A 27,363-nucleotide genomic window follows, 5' to 3' on the forward strand; every position below is an offset into this window, starting at 1 on the left:
CTCTGGCTGGTGTGTGTGTGCAGGGCCCCCGCGACCTCTGGGCTGTTCCTGCTGCCCCCTGCCCTCCGTGACCTCCTGCCCAGCAGGTTGCCCCCTGCCCCACGGGCTGCCCCCTGTGTCCCCCTGCCCAGCGTGCTGCCCCCCATCTACCTCCATAACCCCCCCGCCCAGTGTGCTGCCCCCCGCGACCCCCTGCCCAGTGTGCTGCCCCTCATCTACCTCCGTAACCCCCCGCCCAGTGTGCTGCCCCCCGCGACCCCCTGCCCAGTGTGCTGCCCCCATCTACCTCCACAACCCCCCACCCTGCGGCTGCCCCCCGTGACCCCCTGCCCAGCAGGCTGCCCCCTTGCCCAGCAGGCTGCCCCCCATCTGCCCCCATGACCCCCTGCTGCAAGCTGCCCCCCCATCTACCCCCATGACCCCCTGCCTTCAGCTGCCCCCTGCTCTGCGGGCTGTCCCCCACAACCTCCTGCTGCAGGCTGCCCTCTCATCTACCCCACGACCCCCTGCTACGGGCTGCCCCCTCTGTCTACCTCCATGACCCCCCTCTCGCAAAGGGCCTGGCAGCTTAGAAGGGGGCCCAGAAGAACGGCAGGAACATTGGGGAGCTGGACCCTGCTGGGCAGTGGGGGGTGCCCTGTGCCCGGGCCTGGTCTACCCAGTGAAGGCTAAGGGGCGCTGCATCACTAGCTGCAGGCTCCTGATTCCTGCGGGAAGCCGGCAGTACCAGGCCAAGGCAGGGCGAGCCCCAGTGGGATTGTGTGGGGCAGGGTCAGCCCAGCCCCCTCACCCTTCATCTTCGCTGCCCACCCTGTGGCAAGGTGCCTGGCTGGGCCCTGCGCTGCCCGCAGTGTGCTCCTCCGCCTCAGGCCTTCGCTCCCCCGCCAGGGGGGCCATGAGGAGGGGCTCAGGACTCCTGGGTTCTTCTTCAAGGGCCTGCTCATATCTATTCCAATAAGGTGTGTGCGTGCCGTGTGCACGATCATCAGAGAATTTTTACCCCCAACACCTGGTGGCTCGGCTGTGGAGCCCTCTGGTGTGGTGCCCTTCATGGCGCTGGATATATGCCCCAGCCCGCCCATTGCCCCTCAGTTCCTTGTTGCTGCCCGGGACGGCTGTTGGAACTGTGGAGCGCGGAGTAGCTGTCCTCCACGCTCCCTAGCTTTTTGCTTCCCGTTGTTAGATGTCATAGTTGTATATAGTATAGTTGCAGTAGTTATAGAGATAGTGATAAGTTTAGACTAAATTTAATGGATTGGAAGGGTCCTTTCTCTCCTCCCTGCCTGCTGCTTTGGCTCATGCCCAAGGCTCCGGGTTTCAAACCTTGCTCAGCCTGCTCAGAGCCTATGCCAACGGGAGACACCCACGACTCCTGTCTGAAGTGCCTCGGGGAGTCTCACCAGGCTGACAAGTGTAGGATCTGTAAGGCGTTCAGACCTTGGACCAAAAAGGAGCAGGACTTTAGACTCAAGCAGCTCCTTATGGAGGCAGCCCTTAGCCTGGGTCCTCCATCGGCACGCCAAGTTCTGGCACCAGGCACTTCGGTGCACAGCACCCTGGCGGCAGCATCAGGTACTGCACTGCGGTTGGACTCTGATAGAGGCCTGCGGCACTGGACCCCTCCGGCACGACAGCCAGTACAAGTGACCCGGTGCCGTTCTCTGTCTCCGGGCCAGAAGAGACAGCGCAAGAGAGACGACTGTCCCACCTCAACAGTCACCGGCAGCTCCTATACCAGCCTCAGAGTCGCGTCCAGCACCGGAGCGACTGAGGGTACAAGCGCCGATATCAGCATCGTTGACTGGCACCGCTCCCCAGCACCTTGCCGGCACCGCTCTCCAGCGATCCAGTACCGATCCGCCCCGCACCCCAGAGAGTCGACACAGGCACGCTCCGCACACCTTGGCCCTCGCGCTCTGCCTGACGGTCGTCACGGTCTGAGGGCGGCTCGCGCTCAGCTACGCCATGCTCCAAGCCACGGCGAGGGTGATGTGGGCCACTGGCAGGAGGAAGGTCTAGACCCTAATCAGGAGCTTTCACAATGGTCCTTCTGGACCCCATGGGCTTTGCCCATTAACCACACCATCCAGACCAATGCAAGACAATATGGCAAACCCCTGCCTCCATCCCACCGACGGCCAGAGGAGTGGAGAGGAAATACTTTGTCCCCTCCAAGGAGTACAAGTATCTTTAAACGCACCCTCAGCCGTATTCACTAGTGGTGGCCTCAGTGAACGAAAGGGAGCGGCATGGTCAACAGGCTCCGGCACCCAAATTGAAAGACGCCAGGGGTCTCGATTTGTTTGGGTGCAAGATTTACTCCTCGGGGGGGCTACAGCTCAGGGTCGTGAATCAACAGGCGCTCCTGAGCCGTTATGACTATAATTTGTGGAGCTCCATGTTAAATTTAAGGAGTTAATTCCTCAGAAGTCCAGGGATGAGTTTGGGGCCTTAGTGGAAGAGGGCAAAAAGGTGGCTAGGACCTCCTTGCAGGCCTCCTTGGATATGGCAGACTCTGTGGCTAGGATCCTTGCATTGGGCGTAGCCATGCGACGCATCTCGTGGCTGCAGGTATTTGGCCTGCCGCCAGAGCTACAACAGACCCTGCAGGACCTTCCATTTGATGGGCAGGGCCTGTTTTTGGACAAAATGGACTCCAGACTTCAGAGCCTGAAAGATTCCAGGGTTACCATGTGCTCCCTAGGAATGCACACACCAGTTACCCAGCGCAGACCCTTTAAGCTGCAGCCTCAACGGTCCTACCTGCATCCTCGACTGAGGCAGGACTTTTATAGATGGTGCAGGCGAGGTGGTAGGAAGAGATCTACCGGCCACCAACTCGATCAGAATCAGGGCCCTCCCAAACCACCAGCGGGGCCTAAGCAAAACTTCTGAAGGTGCGCCTCTCCCATTTCCACTGTCCGTGGTCCCGTATAACTTCAGACCATTGGATTCTTAGCACGGTGGAAAAGGGATATTCTCTTCAGTTTTCTTTCTTCCCTCCCTCCCATCCTCCCTCCCCGACCCTCTTCAGGGACCCTTCTCACAAGCAGCTCCTTACAAGTCCTCCTTTTCTTTTTGCGGATACAGACTAACACGGCTGCTACTCTGAAACAGGAGGTCCAAACGCTCCTGACCATGGGAACGATGGAGGAGGTTCCAAGGGAGCTAAGGGGCAGGGATTTTTACTCCCATTACTTCCTAATCCCCAAGGCCAAGGGCGGGCTTCGACCCATCCTAGATATGCGCAGACTCAACAAATTCATGGTAAAGTTGAAGTTCCGCATAGTTTCACTGGGGACCATTATTCCTTCCCTGGATCCTGGAGACTGCCCTCGACGTGAAGGACGCGTACTTCCACATAGCAATTCATCCAGCGCACAGATGTTTCCTTCGCTTTGTGGTCAATCACGAACACTACTAATTTACCGTCCTTCCCTTTGGCCTGTCCTCAGCTCCCAGGGGGTTCACCAAGTGTGTGGCCATTGTGGCAGCCTCCCTTCGTCGACGGTGGATCCAAGTGTTTCCGTACCTCGACGACTGGCTTATTTGGGGCCGCACCAGGGACCAAGTACAATCCCACGTTCGACTCACCACAGACATGTTCCATCAGCTGGGTCTCCTGCTCAACACCGAAAAGTTGACTCTGGAACCAACCCAGAGAATAGAGTTTATCGGGGCAGTCTTAGACTCCAGACTCGCCCGAGCTCTCCTACCGGACGCCCGCTTTCAGTCACTGGCGAACATCGTCCACAGCCTTCAGCGCTTCCCGACTTCAACCCCGTAAAGGCGTGCCTGAGACTTCTGGGGCACATGGCTTCGTGCACGTACGTAACCAGGCATGCCAGACTTCGGCTTCACCCACTTCAGGCCTGGCTGTCAACAGTATATTGGCCAGGTTGAGACAGCTGGAGCATGGTGGTCACTGTCCCAGAAGTGGTTTTAACCTCCCTCCACTGGTGGTTGGACCCCAGGTCAGTGTGCGAAGGGGTACCATTTCACGCCCACAACCCTCCTTGTCCCAGACGCAGCATCTCTGGGATGGGGTTCCCACCTCAGGAACTGCCGAACACAGGGTCTATGGACCGCATCCGAGCTATCTCCGCACATCAATGTGCGAGTGCTGATGTCAGTGCACCTGGCATGTCAGGAGTTTTGTGGGCACCTACATGGCCGTTCTGTGGCGGTCCTTACAGCCAACACCACGGCCATGTTCTACATCAACAAGCAAGGGGGAACCCGGTCGTCCCCGCTCTGTCAGGAAGCCATTCTCCTGTGGGAGTTCTGCATAGCCCACTCGATCCATCTGGTGGCGTCGTTTCTCCCGCTGGCGGATCGCCTCAGCAGGTCCTTCCAGTCTCACGAGTGGTCGGTTCGCCCAGATGTCATCCACTCCATCTCCCTGACAGGGGGGTTTCCCCAGATTGACCTGCTCGCCTCGCGCAACAATCGGAAGTGCCAAGTGTTGTGTTCTCTCCAGGGACGTTCCCCGGGTTCCCTACCAGACGCCTTCCTACTTCCGTGGAAAGACCAGCTGTTGTATGCCTTCCCTCTGTTCCCGCTAGCCCACAGGGTCCTGCTCAAGTTACGCAGGGACAGAGCACGCCTGATTCTGGTCGCCCCGGCATGGCCCAGGCAGCACTGGTACATCTCGCTCCTGGAGATATTGGTAGACGCTCCGATCACACTCCCGCTGTGGCCGAACCTGATCTCACAAGACCATGGACGCCTCTGTCACCTCGACCTGCACTCCCTCCACCTCACAGCGTGGATGCTGCATGGCTAACTCGGGCAGAGCTGCTCTGCTCACACTCAGTGCAGCAGGTACCGCTAGGTAGCAGGAAACCCTCCACCCGAGCCACATACCTGGCCAAATGGAAATGGTTTTCCTGCCGGTGTGCTCAGAACGGCACGCCACCGCTGCAGACTTTGGTGCCTTTCATCCTGGATTACCTCATGTCCTTAATACAACAAGGTTTGGCTGCATCGTCTGTCAGGGTGCACCCGGGGGAACATGATCGCTCGGTTTTCTCCTATCCTGTCGTCAGCAGATTCCTTAAGAGACTGGACCGTCTATACCCGCAGATGCAACAACCAGTTCCCGCGTGGGACCTTAACTTGGTCCTCTCCAGGCTTATGGGGGCCCCATTTGAGCCAATGGCCACCTGCTTGCTCCTGTACCTCTCCTGGAAGACAGCCTTCCTTGTGGCTATCACCTCTGCGAGGCGTGTGTCCGAGCTCAGAGCCCTCACGTCGGAACCACCATATACGGTGTTGCACAAAGACAAGGTACAGCTGCAACCTCACCCTGCCTTCCTTCCTAAGGTAGCGTCAGCCTTTCACGTCAGCCAGGACCTCTTCCTTCCGATCTTGGTTCTGGCACCGATCCTAGGTAAGGCTTGGGAGTCACCTAATTGGAATCGATATGAGCAAACACTTGAAGAAGAAAAGACGGTTACTCACTTTGTAACTGTTGTTCTTCGAGGTGTGTTGCTCACGTCTATCCAAATCTGCCCTCTTTCCCCTGTTGGAGTAGCCGGCAAGAAGGAACTGAGGGGGCAATGGGCCGGCTGGGGTATATATCCAGCGCCATGAAGGCACCACGCCAGGGGGCTCCACGGCCGACCCACCAGGTACTGCTAGGGTATAAATTCTCCGATGATGGGTGCATGTGGCGCGCACACCTAATTGGAATGGACGTGAGCAACACCTCTCGAAGAACACCAGTTACAAAGGTGAGTAACCGTCTTTTCTCGCTTGGAGCCCACCTGCTGCAGTGGGCTAACCCCAGGCCCGGCTTCAGGCACCAGCAAGGCAAGCACCTGCTGGGGGCGGCACAATTCCAGGGGCGGCCAAACCTAGAGCTGGCCCTGGCTAACCCCCAGGCTGGGAGCGGAAAGGTGACTGGCTCCCCACGCACCCAGCCTGGCCACTGGCACTGGGCTCAGCTGGCGTCTCCCTGGGGTGGGTGCTGCAGCCCCCAGACCGGGCAAGGGGCCTGTGGCAGCAGGGGAAGATAAGAGCCGTGGGTTCGGCTGGTGCAACGCCAAGGCTGGCACAGGGCCCGCCCCCACAGCTGGGATCGCGGGGGAACTGCCAGGCAGGGAGAAAAGGGCCTGGCCTGAGGGAGCTGCCACAGGCAGCCCCCCCCCACTGTGTGTGTGTGTGTGTGTGGGGGGGGGGGGGGGGGGGGAATTGGTCTAGGGCCTGGCCCAGTGCTGGGCCCTGCCCTGGGTCCTGCCCTCCCCTAAGCCCTGGGTCCTGCCCAGCCCTGCCCTGGCCAGGAGCCCCCCAGGACACTCAGACGCCCAGCTGGGTTCAGTGCAGATGCCGTGTTGCATGGCGGGTCGGGGCCCGGGCCCGGTTCAGCCGTCGCTCTCGGACTCGGTGCTCAGGCTCTGCAGCAGTGGCAGGGACATGGCGTGCCGGTCGGGGTCTCCGCGGCTGGGGGTGGCTGGCTGGGTGCGGCTCCTGGTGAACGGCCACTTCCCTGGGGGCAGAGAAGGGGTTGGCGTTGCAGGGCCCTTATGCGTCCATATTGCCCTAGGGCAGGCGCCAGCTGGGCACGCTCCGGCACAGAGCTGAGGGGAGCTGAGCCAGGCTGCCTAGTAGTACCGTGGGGCCCCAGGGTAACGCTGCCCTGGCTGGACCCTGCAGGGGGCTCCCTGAGGCCCCCAGAATCCCTCACCCATGGGCTGCCCTAAATGACCCCCAAATTGGCAGATGTCCCCCAGACCGGGCAGGGTGCATGTTTGCGGCCTATGACTGCCCGTCCCCAAGCCAGGAGACCCCCGGGGCTGGCCTCAGTCCAGTGCTGCCTGCCCCAGCGTGAGGGCCAAGGCTGGGGCTGGCCCTAAGCTCCCCATGGCCCCCCTCCAGTGCCCACAGCACCCCCCACGCTGGCCCGGTTATCTGTCCCCAGGTGGTGGCCATGACTGGGGCTGGCCCTAAGATCCCCAAGGCCCCCCAACGCCCCCTGGCCTCCGCCCACGCCAGCCCCCTTACCTCTCCTGGAGGCGCGGCGGAAGGGGCTCTGGCCCTTGGGGCTGCTCTTGGCAGGAGGCGCCGGGGGCTCCAGCGACCCCAGCTTGAGCCAGACCACCCGCGTGGGCAGCGCGGGGCCTATGGGCTTCTGGGGCCCGAGGAGGCCGCTGGGGCCGAGGGCGAACTTGAGGCAGCAGAAGGCGACGGGGCAGGGCCCCGGCAGGTGCAGGGTGCGCTGGGACTGCCCCCGGGTGACGGCCAGCACCAGGCCGGAGCAGTAGAAGACCTCGTGCAGGAGGTAGAGGCTGCGCAGGCCCCGGAGCCAGGGCAGGTCGGGGCGCAGGGCCACCTGGCCGGGGCGCAGGGCCAGGAAGGCTACCTTCTTGTGCACGTTGGCCAGCTGCAGCCGGATGTGGCACGGGGCGCCCTCCACCAGCCGCGTCTCCTCATAGCGCGCCTCGCCCCGCGCTCGGGCGCGGTATTCCCGTGTGCCACGCGCCAGCTCCGCCGGCTCCACCCCATGCTGCGCCAGCTGGGCCAGCCCCCCCACTGGCACCAGGGGCCGGGCCCGCCCCAGCAGGCGCGGCGCCCGGCCCGGCCTCCTCACCAGCACGCTCAGCAGGTTGTAGGCCGCGGCGTCCTCCAGGAAGGGCACGGGCACCACGGCGGGGCCAAAGCGCTCCTCGATCACCTGCTGGGACGGCGCCGCTTGGAGGGGCTGGGGACGGTGACCTCCCCGTGGGCCACCCAGCCACGCGCAGCCCGAAGGCCATATGGATGAACCCGCCCGGCCCGGCCCGGCCCGGAAATGCGGCTGGCTCTGGGGTGGGGCAGGGAGGGGCAGGGGGCTGGTTATACAGGGACTGGCCTGGCTTGGAGATGTGGCTGGCTCTGGGGTGGGGCAGGGGGCTGGTTATGCAGGGACTGGCCCGGCCTGGAGATGCAGCTAGCTCTGGGGTGGGGAGGGAGGAGCAGGGGGCTGGTTATGCAGGGACTGGCCCGGAGATGCGGCTGGCTCTGAGGCGGGGCAGGGGCTGGTTATGCAGGGACTGGCCCGGCCCAGAGATGCAGCTAGCTCTGGGGTAGGGGAGGGAAGGGCAGGGGGCTGGTTATGCAGGGACTGGCCTGGCTTGGAGATGCGGCTGGATCTGGGGCGGGACAGGGGGCTGGTTATGCAGGGACCACTGCAGTGGTGCTGTGCCCGCAGCACATCTCAGGGGCTCCCTTCCCAGCCCCGAATAGCCTTGACTGCCCACGGGCTGGATGTGGGGCTGGGCATGTGACCCCCTGCAGGTGGAACCTGGGCTGGGGCCCCACGCCCCACACCGCCCTTGCCCCCACCTTGTCTCTGATCAGTGCCCAGTTGCTATCGGCTTCCCCGATCTCCAGCGCCGGGGCCCCACCGTCTGCCATGTTCAGGGGCCGGGCGTGAGGGCTGCACTGGCCCTGCCGGCAGAGCCCAGGCCTGGGGCCCCAGCTGGGCATGGGGCCCGGCTGTGAGGTCACAAAGCCGCTGGCTCCATCAGCCCCCTCCTCTGGCCATTCCCCCCCCGCCTCACGGCCACAGCCCAGGGCTCGCCAAGGACCAGTGCCCCTGGCCCTGGGGTGCCCCAGGAGGGGACGTGGCTGGCGCCCCTGGCAGGGGGCATGTCAGACCCTGCTAGTCACCCTCCGCTGGGTCTGCTCGGTTCCTGGCTGGGGGACCTGGCGGGGGGGAGTTCCACAGGCCCATTGTGCAGCCGTGAGCGCGGCCCCCCCCCCCAATCTCCCGCCCCCGTCGGTGCAGGCCTGTCAGCGCAGGATCTGCATTGCCACGGGGGGTGCCGGCGAACGGACCGGGGCAGGCAGTCATTGCATCACCGCCCCACGGCTTGGGGGCTGCAGCCGGAGCCAGGCCCTGAGCCCAGACGTTGGCCTGGAGCTCTGCCCCCATCCCGTGGTGCTGCTGCAGGGGTGGGGCACAGCAGGTTGGGGGCAGGAAGGGAGGAGGGGCAGCTTCCATGGGGAGGGCAGTTCATGGGGGCGGGGTGGGGCATTTAATGTTGCTGGGGCAGGAGCTGGAGTCTCAGTTTTGCTGCATTTGGGGTGAGCTTGGAGGGTCACAGGGGGGCTGCATTGGGGGGGTGCTCACAGTCAGACTTTCACCTGATGTCCCAGCTGGGCCTCCCCCAGGCGAGTCCCTCAGGCACAGACGGTAGCAATTAACCATCCCCCCCACCCCAGGGGTGGCTGCGTCCCAGCGGCGGGCGAGGGGCTCCCTGTATAACCAGCCCCCTCACGCCCACCCCAGAGGTGGCTGTCCTGTCCCGCACTTTAAGGCCCACTTTGAAGTGCCCAGCCGGTGCCCCTCACTCCCCACCCACAGCCCCCTACCCCCCCAGCCCCGCCGGTGCCCCTCCCTCCCCACCCGCAGCCCCCTGCTCCCCCCAGCCCCATTGGTGCCCCTCACTCCCGCCCCACCGCCCCCTGCTCCCCCCAGCCCCATTGGTGCCCCTCACTCCCCACCCGCAGCCCCACCGGTGCCCCTCACAGAACCCGGCCCCCCTTTCCAGACCCGGTCCCGCCCTCCCGGGTTCCCTGCCCCCGGCCCGCGGGCGCTGGCCGGCTCCGGGCCCGAGCGCGCAGCAGAGCGCGGGTGGCTGCAGCGGGAGCCGCCCTGCGCCAGGCCTCGGGGACGCGAGAGGCGCGGGCGGGGCCGGGATCGGGGCCGCTCCCGGGACACGGCGCCGGAACCTGCCTCGGGCAGCACCGCGCCCCCCGCTGAGACCCCGGCCCACAGCACGAGCCCCCTACTGAACCCCCGCCCCTGCTCAGCCCCCGCCCCACAGCACCGCGCCCCCCCGCTGAGACCCCGGCCCACAGCACCGCGCCCCCCGCTGACCCCCGCCCCACAGCACCGCACCCCTGCTGACCCCCACCCCGCAGCACGAGCCCCCTACTGAACCCCGCCCCTGCTCAGCCCCCGCCCCACATCACCGCGCCCCCCGCTGAGACCCCGGCCCACAGCACCGCGCCCCCTGCTCAGCCCCCGCCCCACAGCACCGCGCCCCCCGCTGAGACCCCGCCCCACAGCACGAGCCCCCTACTGAACCCCCGCCCCTGCTCAGCCCCCGCCCCACAGCACCGCGCCCCCCGCTGACCCCCGCCCCACAGCACCACGCCCCCCGCTGACCCCCACCCCGCAGCACGAGCCCCCTACTGAACCCCGCCCCTGCTCAGCCCCCGCCCCACATCACCGCGCCCCCCGCTGAGACCCCGGCCCACAGCACCGCGCCCCCTGCTCAGCCCCCGCCCCACAGCACCGCGCCCCCCGCTGAGACCCCGCCCCACAGCACGAGCCCCCTACTGAACCCCCGCCCCTGCTCAGCCCCCGCCCCACAGCACCGCGCCCCCCGCTGACCCCCGCCCCACAGCACCACGCCCCCTACTGAACCCCCGCCCCTGCTCAGCCCCCGCCCCACAGCACCGCGCCCCCCGCTGAGACCCCGGCCCACAGCACGAGCCCCCTACTGAACCCCCGCCCCTGCTCAGCCCCCGCCCCACAGCACCGCGCCCCCCGCTGAGACCCCGGCCCACAGCACGAGCCCCCTACTGAACCCCCGCCCCTGCTCAGCCCCCCGCCCCACAGCACCGCGCCCCCCGCTGAGACCCCGGCCCACAGCACCGCGCCCCCTGCTCAGCCCCCGCCCCACAGCACCGCGCCCCCCGCTGACCCCCGCCCCACAGCACCACGCCCCCCGCTGACCCCCACCCCGCAGCACGAGCCCCCTACTGAACCCCCGCCCCTGCTCAGCCCCCGCCCCACAGCACCGCGCCCCCTGCTGAGACCCCGGCCCACAGCACCGCGCCCCCTGCTCAGCCCCCGCCCCACAGCACGAGCCCCTACTGAACCCCCGCCCCTGCTCAGCCCCCGCCCCACAGCACCGCGCCCCCCGCTGAGACCCCGCCCCACAGCACCGCACCCCTGCTGACCCCCACCCCGCAGCACGAGCCCCCTACTGAACCCCCGCCCCTGCTCAGCCCCCGCCCCACAGCACCGCGCCCCCCGCTGAGACCCCGGCCCACAGCACCGCGCCCCCTGCTCAGCCCCCGCCCCACAGCACCGCGCCCCCCGCTGAGACCCCGGCCCACAGCACGAGCCCCCTACTGAACCCCCGCCCCTGCTCAGCCCCCGCCCCACAGCACCGCGCCCCCCGCTGACCCCCGCCCCACAGCACCGCACCCCTGCTGACCCCCACCCGCAGCACGAGCCCCCTACTGAACCCCCGCCCCTGCTCAGCCCCCGCCCCACAGCACCGCGCCCCCCGCTGAGACCCCGGCCCACAGCACCGCGCCCCCTGCTCAGCCCCCGCCCCACAGCACCGCGCCCCCCGCTGAGACCCCGGCCCACAGCACCGCGCCCCCTGCTCAGCCCCCGCCCCACAGCACGAGCCCCCTACTGAACCCCCGCCCCTGCTCAGCCCCCGCCCCACAGCACCGCGCCCCCCGCTGAGACCCCGGCCCACAGCACGAGCCCCCTACTGAACCCCCGCCCCTGCTCAGCCCCCGCCCCACAGCACCGCGCCCCCCCGCTGAGCCCCCGCCCCACAGCACCGCACCCCTGCTGACCCCCACCCCGCAGCACGAGCCCCCTACTGAACCCCCGCCCCTGCTCAGCCCCCGCCCCACAGCACCGCGCCCCCCGCTGAGACCCCGGCCCACAGCACCACGCCCCCCGCTGACCCGCACCCCACAGCACGAGCCCCCTACTGAACCCCCGCCCCTGCTCAGCCCCCGCCCCACAGCACCGCGCCCCCCGCTGACCCCCGCCCCACAGCACCACGCCCCCCGCTGACCCCCACCCCGCAGCACGAGCCCCCTACTGAACCCCGCCCCTGCTCAGCCCCGCCCCACATCACCGCGCCCCCCGCTGAGACCCCGGCCCACAGCACCGCGCCCCCTGCTCAGCCCCCGCCCCACAGCACCGCGCCCCCCGCTGAGACCCCGCCCCACAGCACGAGCCCCCTACTGAACCCCCGCCCCTGCTCAGCCCCCGCCCCACAGCACCGCGCCCCCCGCTGACCCCCGCCCCACAGCACGAGCCCCCTACTGAACCCCCGCCCCAGCTCAGCCCCCGCCCCACAGCACCGCGCCCCCCGCTGACCCCCGCCCCACAGCACCACGCCCCCTACTGAACCCCCGCCCCTGCTCAGCCCCCGCCCCACAGCACCGCGCCCCCCGCTGAGACCCCGGCCCACAGCACGAGCCCCCTACTGAACCCCCGCCCCTGCTCAGCCCCCGCCCCACAGCACCGCGCCCCCCGCTGAGACCCCGGCCCACAGCACGAGCCCCCTACTGAACCCCCGCCCCTGCTCAGCCCCCGCCCCACAGCACCGCGCCCCCGCTGAGACCCCGGCCCACAGCACCGCGCCCCCTGCTCAGCCCCCGCCCCACAGCACCGCGCCCCCCGCTGACCCCCACCCCGCAGCACGAGCCCCCTACTGAACCCCCCGCCCCTGCTCAGCCCCCGCCCCACAGCACCGCGCCCCCCGCTGAGACCCCGGCCCACAGCACCGCGCCCCCTGCTCAGCCCCCGCCCCACAGCACGAGCCCCCTACTGAACCCCCGCCCCTGCTCAGCCCCCCGCCCCACAGCACCGCGCCCCCCGCTGACCCCCGCCCCACAGCACCGCACCCCTGCTGACCCCCACCCCGCAGCACGAGCCCCCTACTGAACCCCCGCCCCTGCTCAGCCCCCGCCCCACAGCACCGCGCCCCCCCGCTGAGACCCCGGCCCACAGCACCGCGCCCCCTGCTCAGCCCCCGCCCCACAGCACCGCGCCCCCCGCTGAGACCCCGGCCCACAGCACCGCGCCCCCTGCTCAGCCCCCCGCCCCACAGCACGAGCCCCCTACTGAACCCCCGCCCCTGCTCAGCCCCCGCCCCACAGCACCGCGCCCCCCGCTGAGACCCCGGCCCACAGCACGAGCCCCCTACTGAACCCCCGCCCCTGCTCAGCCCCCCCCCCCACAGCACCGCGCCCCCCGCTGACCCCCGCCCCACAGCACCGCACCCTGCTGACCCCCACCCCGCAGCACGAGCCCCCTACTGAACCCCCGCCCCTGCTCAGCCCCCGCCCCACAGCACCGCGCCCCCCGCTGAGACCCCGGCCCACAGCACCACGCCCCCCGCTGACCCGCACCCCACAGCACGAGCCCCCTACTGAACCCCCGCCCCTGCTCAGCCCCCGCCCCACAGCACCGCGCCCCCCGCTGACCCCCGCCCCACAGCACCGCACCCCTGCTGACCCCCACCCCGCAGCACGAGCCCCCTACTGAACCCCCGCCCCTGCTCAGCCCCCGCCCCACAGCACCGCGCCCCCCGCTGAGACCCCGGCCCACAGCACCACGCCCCCCGCTGACCCCCACCCCACAGCACGAGCCCCCTACTGAACCCCCGCCCCTGCTCAGCCCCCGCCCCACAGCACCGCGCCCCCCGCTGACCCCCGCCCCACAGCACCGCACCCCTGCTGACCCCCACCCCGCAGCACGAGCCCCCTACTGAACCCCCGCCCCTGCTCAGCCCCCGCCCCACAGCACCGCGCCCCCCGCTGAGACCCCGGCCCACAGCACGCTGACCCCCACCCCACAGCACGAGCCCCCTACTGAACCCCCGCCCCTGCTCAGCCTCCGCCCCACAGCACCGCGCCCCCCGCTGGCCCCCACCCCACAGCACCGCACCCCTGCTGACCCCCACCCCGCAGCACGAGCCCCCTACTGAACCCCCGCCCCTGCTCAGCCCCCGCCCCACAGCACCGCGCCCCCTGCTCAGCCCCCGCCCCACAGCACGAGCCCCCTACTGAACCCCCGCCCCTGCTCAGCCCCCGCCCCACAGCACCGCGCCCCCCGCTGAGACCCCGGCCCACAGCACCACGCCCCCCGCTGACCCCCACCCCACAGCTCGAGCCCCCTACTGAACCCCCGCCCCTGCTCAGCCCCCGCCCCACAGCACCACGCCCCCCGCTGACCCCCGCCCCACAGCACCGCACCTCTGCTGACCCCCACCCCGCAGCACGAGCCCCCTACTGAACCCCCGCCCCTGCTCAGCCCCCGCCCCACAGCACCGCGCCCCCCGCTGACCCCCGCCCCACAGCACCGCACCCCTGCTGACCCCCACCCCACAGCACGAGCCCCCTACTGAACCCCCGCCCCTGCTCAGCCCCCGCCCCACAGCACCGCGCCCCCCACCCTGTGGCAGGGTGGGGGGAGGGGGACTGTGGTGAGGTTGGGGTTGGACGTGGCGGGCGAAGGGGATGGACATGTGGGGCAGATAGACATGGTGGGGGCTCTGGCATGGTGGGAGAGGGGGATGGGCGTGGCTGGGGAGGGGGGAGGACATAGTGGGGAGGAGGGCTGTCCTGGGGTGGGGATGGGCGTGGCAGGGGAGGGGGTGGACATGGTGGGGGAGGAGGTGGAGCCGTGGCGTTGTCATGGGATAAGAGGGAGGGTCCCTCTCATGGATCGGTAACTGGCTAAAAGAGGAAACAAAGGGGAGGAATAAATGGTCAGTTTTCAGAATGGAGAGAGGTAAACAGTGGTGTCCCCCAGGGGTCTGTACGGGGCCCAGTCCTATCTCAAGATAGTTAAGACTCAGACAGACTGTGAAGAGCTGCAAAAGGATCTCTCAAAACTGAGTGACTTGGCAACAAAATGGCAGACGAAATTTGCCCACACCTTGAATGCTGCATGCGGATGTGGTCGCCCTATCTCAAAAAAGATCCATTCGAATTGGAAAAGGTTCAGAAAAGGGCAACAAAAATGATGAGGGGTCTGGAACGGCTGCCGTATGAGGAGAGAGGAATAAAACAGGGACTTTTCAGCTTGGAAAAGAGGCAGCTAAAGAGGGATATGATAGAGGTCTATAAAATCATGACTGGTGTGGAGAAAGTAAACAAGGAAGTGTTATTTACTCCTCATAACACAAAAACTAGGCATCACCAAATGAAATTAATAGGCAGCAGTTTTAAAACAAACACACTATGCACAATTAACCTGTGGAACTCTGTGCCAGAGGATGTTCATAGAATATCAGGGTTGGAAGGGACCTCAGGAGGTCACCTAGTCCAACCCCCTGCTCAAAGCAGGACCAATCCCCAACTAAATCATCCTAGCCAGGGCTTTGTCAAGCAGGGCCTTAAAAACCTCTAAGGATGGAGATTCCACCACCTCCCTAGGTAACCCATTCCAGTGCTTCACCACCCTCTTAGTGAAAAAGTTTTTCCTAATATCCAATCTAAACCTCCCCCATTGCAACTTGAGACCATTACTCCTCGTTCTGTCATCTGCTACCATTGAGAACAGTCTAGAGCCATCCTCTTTGGAACCCCCTTTCAGGTAGTTGAAAGCAGCTATCAAATCCCCCCTCATTCTTCTATTCTGCAGACTAAACAATCCCAGTTCCCTCAGTTCTCCTCATAAGTCATGTGTTCCAGTCCCCTCATCATTTTTGTTGCCCTCCATTGAACGTTTTCCAATTTTTCCACATCCTTCTTGTGGTGTGGGGCCCAAAACTGGACACAGGACTCCAGATGAGGCCTCACCAATGTTGAATAGAGGGGAATGATCACGTCCCTCGATCTGCTGGCAATGCCCCTACCTATACAGCCCAAAATGCCATTGGCCTTCTTGGCAACAAGGGCCCACTGTTGACTCATATCCAGCTTCTCATCCACTGTAACCCCTAGGTCCTTTTCTGCAGAACTTCTGCTGAGCTATTCGGTCCCTAGTCTGTAGCGGTGCCTGGGATTCTTCCATCCTAAATGCAGGACTCTGCACTTGTCCTTGTTGAACCTCATCAGATTTTTTTTGGCCCAATCCCCTAATTTGTCCAGGTCCCTCTGTATCCTACCCCTACCCTCCAGATGCATTCTTGGAGGATAGGTCCATCAATGGCTATTAGCCAGCATGGGCAGGGATGGTGCCTCTGTTTGCCAGACCCTGGCAATGGGTGACAGGGGACGGGTCACTTGATGATTGCCTGTTCTGTTCACTCCCTCTGGGGCACCTGGCACTGGCCACTGTCGGCAGACAGGACACTGGGCTCGATGGACCTTTGCTCTGACCCAGTCTGGCAGTTCTGGTGTTTTAAGGTATGTCAGTGGCCTTGTCACGGGAGGTAGCACCAGGGCGGGCGCAGGCAGGGCCATGGCATGGTTAGGGCAGATGTGGGAGGCCGTGGCAGGGCAGGCCGCACCATGGCGGGGTGGGGGGTGGGCGTGGGATGGGTGTGGTGGAGTAGGGGGTGGGGATCATGGCAAGGTGGGCGTGGGGCGGTAGCAGGGTGGGGGATGGGCGTGGAAGTCATGGCAGGGCAGGCAGCACCATGGCAGGGTGGGGGATGAGCTTGGCGGGATGGTGGCACCGTGGCGGGGCGGGGGATGGGCGTGACGGGGTGGGGGGTGGGCATGGGGGTCATGGCAGGGTGGGTGTGGGATGGTGGCAGGGTGGGGGATGGACGTGGGGTTCATGGCAGGGTAGGTGGCACCGTGGCAGGTGGGGAATGAGCATGGCAGGGTGGGGGGTCGGCATGGGGGTCATGGCAGAATGGGTGTGGGGGGTGGGGGGATGGGCATGGGCATCATGGCAAGGCAGGCGGCACCGTGGCAGGGTGGGGGGTGGGCGTGGGGACGAGGCAGGGCGGGAGATGGGCGGGGCGGGGTAGGGGGTGTGTGGGGGTCATGGCAGGGTGGGTGTGGGGCCGTGGCAGGGTGGGGGATGGATGTGGGGTTCATGGCAGGGCAGGTGGCACAGTGGCAGGGTGGGGGTGGGTGTAGGGCTGTGGCAGGGCAGGCAGCACCATGGCGGGGTGGGGGATGGGTGTGGCAGGGTAGGGGGTGGGCGTGGGGGTCATGGCAGGGCAAGTGGCACCGTGGCAGGGTGGGGCGTGTCGTGGGGCCGTGGCAGGGCAGGCAACACCATGGTGGGGCGGGGGATGGGTGTGGCAGGGTAGGGGTGGGCGTGGGGGTCATGGCAGGGCAGGGGGCACCGTGGCAGGGTGGGGGGTGGGCGTGGGGCCGTGGCAGGGCAGGCGGCCCTGTGGCGGGGCGGGGTAGGGGGTGGGTGTGGGGATCATGGCAGGATGGGGTTGGGGCGTGGGTGTGGCAGGGGCACACTTGGGCAGTCGTGGCATCTCTGGGTGAACTCTCCTCTCCCCCCACAGGTCTGCCTGCGCCTGGCCATGCTGCCCCCACGCAACACGGCAGCCAGGGCGCGGCTGCCCCGATCTGGGGCCTGGCGCGGTGCGGCACGGTGGGGGCAGAGAGCCTGCTGCGGGGCAAACCCTTCCACTGCCGGGAGTGGGCGCTGCAGCGGCTGGCTGGGGGCTGGGGGCTGGCGCGGGGCGGGCCGGGGGGGCTGCTGCTCACAGGGGGGCCCGGCAGCGGCAAGACGGCGCCGTGCACGGAGCTGCTGTGGCCCACGTCGGAGCAGGGCTGCCAGACAGGGCTGGGCGCCCAGGCGCTGGGCCGGCACTTCTGCCAGGCCCATGAAACAGCCACGCTGTCCCTGCACCACTTCGTCCTGGGCCTGGCGCGCCAGGTGGAGCACTGTCCCCTGCTGCCCGGGTACGGCCCCTGCCTGCGCCAGCCTGGGGCCCAGGCCGCCCTGTGGCCCGCCCGCTGCGAGCCGTCCTGATGAGGCCTTCAAGAGGTGAGAGCCCCAGACTGCCCCTGCGCCTCCAGACTGAACCCTGTGCCCCCAGCGCCCCCCAGACTGCCCCGTGAGCTCCCAGTGCCTCCAGCTTGTGCCCTTTGCCCCCAGCGCCCTCCAGACTGCCCCCAGTGCCCCCAGACTGCCCTGTGTCCCCAGCACCCCCCAGACTGTGCACTCTGCCCCCAGCTCCCCCCAGACTGCCCCTGTGCCCCCAATGCCCCCCAGACTGTGCCCTATGACCTCAGCTTCCCCAGACAGCACCCGGTGCCCTGTGCCCCCCAGACTGCGCCCTGTACCCCAGACTGCCCCCAGCACCCCAGTACTCCCACACCCCCTGGCATCCCTGTCCCCTTAGTACCCCTGAGACCACATGGCACCCTCTCTGTGGGGCTGGGCCAGGCTGAGCCCCCGGGTGGTGGGGAGGGGATGGGGCCCCATCCCTGAGCTGAAGAGGGCCAGTGAGGATGGGGGGGGAGCTGTAGGGGAGTTCGCTCAGGTGCTGCATCATCTTGGGGGGGGGCAGAGACTCTCCCCAACCAAATCCCCTGTAACCCCTCCCGTCACCCTGGGGGTCTGGTCTCCCCTCTGACCCCCGTGTTTCCCCAGGGCTGTGCTGCCGGTGGACACGGTAGACGCAGGCGGAGCCCTGGGGGCCAGCGAGTGGCAGCTGGGGGGGGGCGCAGCATCACCATCACCCAGCTGCTGCTCGTCTGCTTGGCCCGGCGCCATGGCAAGGCACTCGCCCGGATGTTTGCTGGTGAGAGTCTGGCCGGGGGGCGGGATGGGGAGGGCGGCTGTTTGCATGGAGGGAGGGGCTGGGATTGGGGTGGGGCCTGGATTCAGATGGGGACCGGCAGCACGCTGGGTGGCGGTGGTTGCATGCGGGGGGGCTAGTTGCACGCGGCGGGGGAGGCCTGTGGCACCCCACCAGGCTGACCCCACCCGCCTGCCCCCAGCGTTCCGGCGGATCTGCCTGGACGACCTGCGGAGGGCGCCGGTGGTGCGGGACGTGCAGCAATACGTCCTGTGCCGGCTGGAGCAGGAGGCAGCGCTGCACCGGCACCTGACTCCCGAGATGGCCGAGATGCTCAACCAGCTGCACATCACCAGCAATGGCTGCATCCTGTACCTGGAGCGGGTGCTCGACGGGGTGGCTGAAGGGTCGGTGGTGCTGCGGGAGACCCACCACATCCCCGGCACGCTCAACGGCCTCTACCTGTGGCTCTTCCAGCGCCTCTTCTCTGCCAAGCTCTTCGCCCGCCTGCGGCTGCGGCTCAACATGCTGCTGGCTGCACCCCACCCACTGCACTCCCACCAGCTCCAAGCCGCCCTCTGGGCGCGCCAGGCCGGCCCCGGCCCCAGCTGGGAGGAGTTCCAGCGCCAGCTCGACAGCCTGACCACGCTGCTGCTGGACGGCCCAAGCGGCACCCAGATCCTCTTCCACACCAGCTTCGCCGAGTGGCTGCTAGACATGAAGTACTGCACCCAGCGCCACCTGTGCAGCACGGCCGAGGGCCACAGCCTGCTGGCCCTCAGCGCCGCCTGCCGTGCCCCCCAGCTCAGCCCCCATGAGGTGCACGACCTGGCTCATCATCTGCTGTGCACCCACCTGCACCTGATGCCCTGCCAGCTGGCACTCTGGATGGTGTGGCAGGACGTGTCCGTGGCCCACTGCCTGCAGGCTGACCTGCCGACACTGCCTCTGGAGACGGAGGTGCTGCAGCTGCTGGTGCTGGCGGAGGCACGCCTGGGCGAGCGGGAGGCCGGTGCGGGGGCCCTGCTGCACCAGGCGCTGGAGCGGGAGGACTCAGTGTGCATGCTGCTGGAGAACGGGGCCAGCGCCAACCAGCAGGATGCCGACAGGTGCACCCTGCTGGCCAGTGCTGCCCACAGCGGCAACCCCGAGGTGGCCAGCCTGCTGCTGGCCTGGGGCGCTGAGGTGGAGGTCCCTGACTGGCACGGGCAGACCCCGCTGACACTGGCCACACACCAGGGCCATGCTAAGGTCCTGCACTGCCTGCTTGCCCATGGCGCCCATGTCAACCACGCTGACTGGAAAGGCTGGACGGCTCTGCGCTTGGTTGCCTGGGGTGGGCACCGAGGCCATGGATACCCTGCTGCGGGCAGGCGGGGACGTGGACAGCTGGGACACGGAGGACCGCACGGCGCTCCGGGCAGCCACCTGGGGGGGCCATGAGGACACCGTGTGGATGCTGCTGGTGCACAGTGCCCAGGTGAACTGGGCCGACACTGAGGGGCGCACGGCCCTGATCGCTGCCGCCTACATGGGGCACCGTGAGATCGCGGAGCAGCTGCTCAGTCATGGTGCCAATGTGGACAGCGCCGATGCGGACGGGCACACGGCACTGTCCCTGGCAGCCCTGTGCGTGTTGGCCAGCCGCGGCCACGCCGAGGTGCTGAGCCTGCTGCTGGAGCATGGGACCGACATGGAGCAGGCAGACGCCGTGGGGCGCAGCCCACTGCTGGAGGCCACCGCCATGGGGCACAGTGCCGTGGTGCAGACCCTGCTGCTGTGGGGCGCAGCCACGGGCGCCAAGGACAGCAAGGGCCGGACGGCTCTGAGCCTGGCGGCCGCCCAGGACAATGAGGATGTGGTGCAGGCCCTCCTGGAGTGCGGGCTGGACAAGAACCACCAGGACGCCATGGGCTGGAGCCTGCTACAACTGGCCGCCCACGAGGGGCACGTGGGGGCCTGTGGGGCACTGGCCAAGCATGGCGCCCGCCTGGCCCAGCAGGACTGGGACGGCCACACCCCTCTCATCCTGGCAGCCCAGGAGGCCCACGGGGAGTGTGTGCGGTTGCTACTGGAGAGCGGCTCACACGTGGATCACCGGGGCCATGATGGGCGCACAGCGCTGGGTGCAGTCGCACTGGGGGGGCACCGTGCCACAGCTGAGCTGCTGCTGCGCCACAGGGCTGACCCCAACCTGCTGGATGCCAAGGGGTGGCCCCTGGCCTACCTGCTGGTGCTGGAGGGACGCCAGGCCCTGCTGGAGCTGCTCATGGCAAGCGGCAGTGACCCGGAGGCACGGGATGCCCAGGGGCGCACAGCGCTGCACGTCTCCTGCTGGCAGGGTCGGCTGGAGGTGGTGCGGGCGCTGGTGCACCACGGCGCCGATATCAATGCACTGGACACGGAGTGGTGCTCAGCCCTGCACTCGGCCGCTTGGCAGGGCCACGTTGGCACCGTGAGCTTCCTGCTGGAGTGTGGGACCCACGTGGACCAGGCCTGCATCCAGGGCGCACGCCCAGCCATGTGGCCGCCCACTAGGGCCACGCCACCATCCTGCACCTGCTGCAGAGTTACAGGGCACCAACCGCCACCACCACCTCCCCACTGGCCTCCTCTGGCAGCAGCCCCCTTGCTGCCCCTGCCCCCAGCCAGGGTCCCGGCTCAGACGGTGCCGGCTGACAGCCCGACCTTCACCCAGCAGCTGCAGCACTCGCTGCCCCGCAGCCGCCCGGCCCCTGCCCCCAAGAGCCCCCAGCCGCAGGCAGGCAGCCCAGGGCGGGAGGTGCCATCCCCCGAGTGGGACATCAAGCCCAATGGCCTCCTGCCCTGGCTGGGGGGCTGCGGGTGGGGAGGGGGTGTGCCGGCGGGGCTGCGGGTGGGGAGGGAGGGGCCCTGGGGGGGCGGGGGGCTGCGGGTCGGGAGTGAGGGGGCCGGCGGGGCTGGGGGAGCAGGGGGCTGCGGGTGGGAAGTGAGGGGCACTGGCGGGGCTGGGGGGAGCAGGGGGCTGCAGGTTAGGAGTGAGGGGCACCGGCGGGGTTGGGGGGGGCAGGGGGCTGTGGGCTGGGAGTGAGGGGCATTAGCAGGGCTGGGCTCCCACGCCGCCCCCAGTAACAAAATTTCCCGCCTCGTTTCCAGGCCCCTCCCGGAGGGGGGCACAGCCCATCATTTCACAGGGCAAGGGCAAGGAGGGGCTGGGGGGTGGATGACTGGGACATGGGGCTTTTCCCTTCTGGGGGGCGCCGGCTCCGATCCATCCAGCTGTGCCCCTGCACTTCAGTGCCAGGCGCTGCGTTCTTGGGGGCAGGTCTGGGTGGTTGCCAGGCGGGGCCCGGGCGGGGGAGCGTGAGGGCCGGGGCCATGGCTGGGCACAGGGCTTGGGCTCCCCCTTCCCCAGGAGCAGCTCCGCCTGCCACCCCGTCCCCTGAGACCCTGGAGCGGGCCGTGGTTCTGGGTAAGGAAGGGCCCCGTCAGTTCTGACCTGAGCCCCCACCCCCTGGTCCCGGCGAGGGGCTGGCCGCCCCTGGGGACACCTGCTGCACCCCCAGCCTGGCAGCCCCGCGAGCAGCCCCCCGGCCGGCCCCCTGCTGTGGGAGGGGGATGGAGCGGTGCCGGGCCCAGGGCAGGACCCTCAGCTGAGGGGCAGCTGGGCCAGGCTCTGGGGAGCGTGAACCCCACTCCGGGGGCTGCTGGGCCCCCTGACACCCATAGACAGGGCTGCACCCCCTCCCCAGGGCTGCGCCATGCGCCACCCCCCCTGTATGGGGCTCACGGGGGGGGGTGGCGGGCAGGGGCAGGAGGAAGAGGAGATGAGCCCAGTCGGGGAGAAGGGAGGAAGGAAACAAGCTCCCTGGGGCCAGAAACACCTTTACACCTGTGTGAGCACGACTGGCGCACGGGGCCTTTCCCCTCCAGGGGGCGCTGGATCCCATTGAGCCCGAGGGCCGGCCAGATGTGGACCTCAGAGGTTGATGCAGTCGCTTTCCCCAGTGCCATGTGCTTCCCCTGCTCCAGCTCACCACTCCCTTGCTTATGCATCCCAGGATCTATCAGCCCCTTTGGCCACAGCATCATACTGGGAGCTCCCAATGAGCTGGTTTTACACAATGACATCTAAATCCTGTTCAGGATCCTTGCATTGCATAATACAGTGTCCAAGACTGTGGGCCAGGCCTGCATTTCCTGTTACGAGAGGATACGATACGAGAGGTTTGCATCTGGCTGTATTAAAACATCTCGTTTGCATGGGACACTCTTACCGATGGTCCAGATCAATCGGTATGCCTGCCCTGACCTCCTCATTTTCACCACTCTGCCAATCTTTGGGTCATCTGAAAATTTTACCTGCAGTGATTTTCTGTGTCCTCTCAGATCATTGATGAAAATACTGAATAGCATCGGGTCTAGAGCTGATCCCTTCAGAACGCCATTAGAAACAGGCCCATTCACTAACAATGGCCGATTAACAATCAATTTCTGAGATCTGTCAGTTCACCAGTTTTAGTGTATTTTATTTGTGCACGACTGATATTGTAGAGTGTTAATTATTTTATCTCAGTGTTTTCCCTGAATATATCAAATGCCTCAGGAAAATCAAAGCTTCTTGCAGCTGCATGGTTCCCTTGATCAGCCAAATGTGTACTCTATTAAAGGGATGAAATCAGGTTTATTTGACAAGACCGGGTTTGCATAAACCATGTTGTTGAATGGCATTACTTATATTATAGAATTTTTTTCTTGAACTAATTCCACACCAGCTTTTCCATTGCTTCCTAATCTTCTCAAATCTTTTTTTTAAATAGTACCTTAATTTTTTTTAATACTACATGTAACAAAGGAATTTCCCTAAAACTTTTCTAGGATTCCTTTTGTTCTTAATATACTTAATAACCTCCTTTTTGTAGTCCTCAGCCCTGCCAACTATGGATTTTCCCCTGATGTCTTCAGCGTCCCTTATCAGTTTTCATAACTTCCGTTATGTGTTGCTGGCTATTTTCCCTTTTCCCCATTGATATACATATATCTTCCCCACCCTAATTACTGCCTTCACTTTGCAACTGGACCAGCTTTTTAGCCAAAGGTTTTCACCATCTTGACTGAGCAATCATGCCTTTTTTGCTATCTAATGATCTCTTTTTAAAAAACACTCTCAACTTGCATTCCCATTTTTTGTCTAATTATTTCCTTCCAATCAGTTTTGATGAGAGTTTTCCTCAGCTTCGGGGAATTAGCGCTTTAAAAGCACTAAGTGTCTATAGAAAGTACTGGTTTGGTGTTCTTCTCTGTTTCTCCATTTGAATGTAATCAGTTCCGTTCTTTATTTTGCTGTCCTCTATTATATGCCCCCTTGTTTGTCTCTTCTCTAAACAGCCTCAGACTTTTCAGTCTGTACACATAAGGCAGCCTCCCCATTCTCAGAGCCTGTCTTGGAAATCTCCTTTTTATTTGCTAGATCATTTATAGAGACTAGGTAACCAAAACTGAGCACATATCCAGAGCTGGTTAGTTTCCATTCCATTCCAAAGGCATCCAAATATTGTTTTTATTTTGGCCACTGCTGTGAATGAGCAGGTGTTTCTCCAGAGCTGTTATCAATATGCCCAGGTCCTTTCTCTGAGGTGTTTTCTAGTTGGGATGTTTCCCCTGGCACGTCTTGGCAAAGGTTTGAGGTTTTCTCTCCTCTCATATTTTAAGCAACCAGATGAAAAATGGGAACTCTCTACATGGATTCTCTAGCCTGGCTTTCATTGCGTTAAGGAACAATGATTGATGGCCAATAGTCACACTCATGTTTCCTGTTGGTGCCTCTTCCCTCACTAAGACATGTAAGAATTATTGATGCCTGGAGCATCATAATATATTGAATTGGCATAAGAAGGGTCAATTGTTCAAAATTCATTTATTTAAATAATAAGAATGTCATTTCTCAGTGTATGAAGAGCAACCAATCTACTTCACTCACAAGAGCAGTCTCCAGTAGTGCATGTAGTGTCTCATATTAACATTGTCTCTCCATCTAGGCATTTATAAAGCGACCATCACCCTGCACCCTGGGGACATACAAGAAGTTAGGGGAACCTATGGTGCATGCAGGAGACACCGTTCTGCCTCAGAGTTGGACATCTTCTCCCCTACTCCATGTCAGATTCCAACACAACCGACTTCACCAACCCCTCCACCTTCATCCTCCTGGGCATTCCTGGCCTGGAGCCCGTCCATGTCTGGATCTCCATCCCCTTCTGCACCATATACACCATAGACATCTTGGTCATTGTGAAGATGGAGCCGAGCCTCCATGGGCCCATGTACTATTTCCTCTGCATGCTGGCTGTCACCGACCTGGTCCTGTCTACGTCCACCCTGCCTCTGAAAAAAGAAAGTCGGCGGGGGTGGGGGGGATGGATAGCTCCCTTTGATGGACACCCAGCCAGCCAGTTAGCTGTAAAATCCCTCTTGGTCTGTTTCTCTACTTGCTTTACCTGTAAAGGGTTAAAAGTCCCCCAGGTAAGGAAAAAAAAAGTGGCACCTGAGCAAAAGAGCCAATGGGAAGGTAAGAACAGGAGGACTTGGGGCACCTCAGAGACTAACCAATTTATTAGAGCAGAAGCTTTCGTGAGCTACAGCTCACTTCATCGGACGCATGCAGTGGAAAATACAGTGGGGAGATGTATATACACAGAGAACATGAAACAATGGGTGTTACCATACACACTGTAACGAGAGTGAAAAGGGAAGGAACTTTTTAAAATGGGGAAAGAAACTTTCCCTTTGTCTGTTGTTCTCGGGCTGCAGGGACACGGCAGCCATGCTGTAAGCAGCGTCAGCCAGGGCTGATTACAGATTATCGATTCATACCTTGAACCTACTTATCTGGAGCCTCAGCTATGTAAGTAAAATTAGGGAATGTCTAGAAAGACGCCATTAGGGTTATTTCTTTCATTTCGTATTGGCTTGTGGACTCCTCTGTGCTAACCCCAGATGCTTTAGTTTGCTTGTAACCTTTAAGCTGAACCCCCAAGAAAGCTAGTTTGGGTGCTTGATTTTTGGAATTTCTCTTTTAAAATCTAGCAAAACCCTAAGTTCCAGATGGATTTTCTTCCTTTTTGTTATTAATAAAATGTATCGTTTTTAAGAACAGGATTGGATTTTTGGTGCCTTAAGAGGCTTGTGTGGGTTGTTTGATGAGCTGGTGGCCACAGGTGAATTCCTTTGTTTCCTTTCTCAGCTCTTCCCTGGAGGGGGGTGAAAGGGCTTGTGGGTGCCCCACAGGGAGGAATTCCCAAGTGCTCCTTCCTGGGTCCAAGGGGTGTTTTGCATTTGGCTGGTGGCAGCGTTTACTAAGCCAAGGTCAGAGAGAAGCTGTAACCTTGGGAGTTTAATACAAGCCTGGAGTGGCCAGTATTAATTTTTGAAATCCTTGCGGGCCCCCACCGTCTGCACTCGGAGTGACGGAGTGGGGATTCAGCCTTGACGGGCCTTTTCCCTCTAGGGGACGCCGGCTCTGATCCAGGCCCAGGGCTGGCCACTGGGACACAGGGCGTTTCCTCTCTAAGGGTCTCAGGCTCCCATCCAGAGATAGGGCTGGCCACTGATACACAGGGCCTTTCCCCAGGCAGGAACGTCCCCTGGGACATGGGCACTTTCCCCTCTAGTGGGTTCCGGCTCCAATCCAGCTCCAGGGCCAGCCACTGGGAAACGGGGCCTTTCCCCACCCATGTCCAGCCACTGGGATATGGGGCCTTTCTCCTCTCGGAGGCGCCAGCTCCCATCCAGCCCCAGGGCCGGCCGCAGGGACACGGGGCCTTTCCCCTCTATGGGGTACCGGCTCCCATAGAGCTCCAGGGTTGGCCACGAGAACACAGGTCCTTTCCCTGGGGGTTCACCGGCTCCCATCCAGCCCCAGTGCTAGCAACTGGGAAACAGGGCCTTTCCCCTCTAGGGGTCTCCAGCTCTCATCCAGCCCCAGGGCTGGCCAATGGGACACGGGGCATTTCCCCTATAGGAGGCGCCAGCTCCCATCCAGCCCAAGGTCTGGCCACTGGGATACGGGGTCTTTGTCCTTTAGGGACTGCTGGCTCTGATCCAGACACAGGGCTGGCCACTGGGCTACGAGGCCCTTTCCATATCGGAGGCGTCAGGTCCCATCCAGCCACAAGGCAGGCCACTGAGTTACAGCGACTTTCCAATCTAGGGGGCACCAGCTCCCACCCATCCCTTGGGTTGGCTACGGGGACATGGGGCCTTTCCCCACCTGGATCCAGCCACTGAGACATGGGGCCTTTCTCTTCGAGGGGGTGCCAGCTCCCAGCCAGCCCCAGGGCCAGTTACTGGGACATGGGGCCTTTCCCTTCTAGGGGGTGCCATCTCCTTTTAGCCCCAGGGCCGGCTACTGGTTCACTGGGCCTGTCCCCTCTAGGGGTCAGCGGCTCCCATCCAGCCCCAGGGCTGGCTGCAGGCACATGGGGCCTTTCCTCTCTTGGGGTGCCAGATCCCATCCCACCTCTGGGCCGGTCACTGGGACACAGGGGCATTCCCCTTTAGGAGGCCGCTTCCATCTAGCCCCAGGTCTGGCCACTCAGACGTGGGGTCTTTCCGCTCTAGGGGGTTTCAGGTCTGATCCAGCCCCAGGGCTGGCCTGTGGGATATGGGGACTCTGCAATCTACAGGGAGCTGGCTCCCATCCAGCCCCAAGGCCGGCAACTGGGACACGGGGCCTTTCCCCTCTAGGGGGTGCCATCTCCTTTTAGCCCCAGGGCCAGCCACTGGTTCACTGGGCCTGTCCCCTCTAGGTGTCAGCGCCTCCCATCCAGCCCCAGGGCCAGCTACAGGGACACGGGGCCTTTCCCCTCTAGGGGAAACCAGCTCCCATCCATCTCCAGGGCTGGCCACTGCTACACAGGGGCTTCCCCCTCTTCAGGGCGCTTGATCCCATCCAGCCCCA

At 64.4% G+C, this 27,363-nt stretch overlaps 2 protein-coding genes across 2 annotated transcripts; one reads left to right on the forward strand and one right to left on the reverse strand.

Annotated features, from left to right (window-relative positions):
* Positions 1 to 6,365: 6,365 nt before the first annotated feature.
* C1H11orf42 (chromosome 1 C11orf42 homolog) lies at positions 6,366 to 8,397 on the reverse strand. Its single transcript, XM_038419157.1, has 3 exons — positions 8,326 to 8,397; positions 7,006 to 7,675; positions 6,366 to 6,490 (listed from the first exon to the last, which is right to left on the reverse strand). The coding sequence occupies exons 1-3, from the start codon at positions 8,395 to 8,397 to the stop codon at positions 6,366 to 6,368; spliced, it is 867 nt and encodes a 288-aa protein (XP_038275085.1).
* A 9,509-nt stretch (positions 8,398 to 17,906) lies between these two features.
* On the forward strand, positions 17,907 to 22,394 carry LOC119862609 (ankyrin repeat domain-containing protein 50-like). The gene is given in 5 exon segments (XM_038419599.1): positions 17,907 to 17,963; positions 18,278 to 18,428; positions 18,628 to 19,768; positions 19,770 to 21,207; positions 22,338 to 22,394. Coding segments are annotated over 5 exon segments (2,844 nt in total).
* The last annotated feature ends 4,969 nt before the right edge of the window (positions 22,395 to 27,363 follow it).

This window comes from Dermochelys coriacea, chromosome 1 (genome assembly GCF_009764565.3).
Source record: "Dermochelys coriacea isolate rDerCor1 chromosome 1, rDerCor1.pri.v4, whole genome shotgun sequence".
Classification (NCBI taxonomy): Eukaryota; Metazoa; Chordata; order Testudines; family Dermochelyidae; genus Dermochelys; species Dermochelys coriacea.

Bases quoted from the DNA above. Each gene is read 5' to 3' on its own strand.
- C1H11orf42 (XM_038419157.1), bottom strand. From the start codon at position 8,397: ATGGCAGACGGTGGGGCCCCGGCGCTGGAGATCGGGGAAGCCGATAGC. The intron at 7,676-8,325 runs GTGGGGGCAAGG...CCGTCCCAGCAG, and splicing joins GGGCACTGATCAGAGACAAG to GTGATCGAGGAGCGCTTTGG. The intron at 6,491-7,005 runs GTAAGGGGGCTG...CTCTGCCCCCAG, and splicing joins CCGCCGCGCCTCCAGGAGAG to GGAAGTGGCCGTTCACCAGG.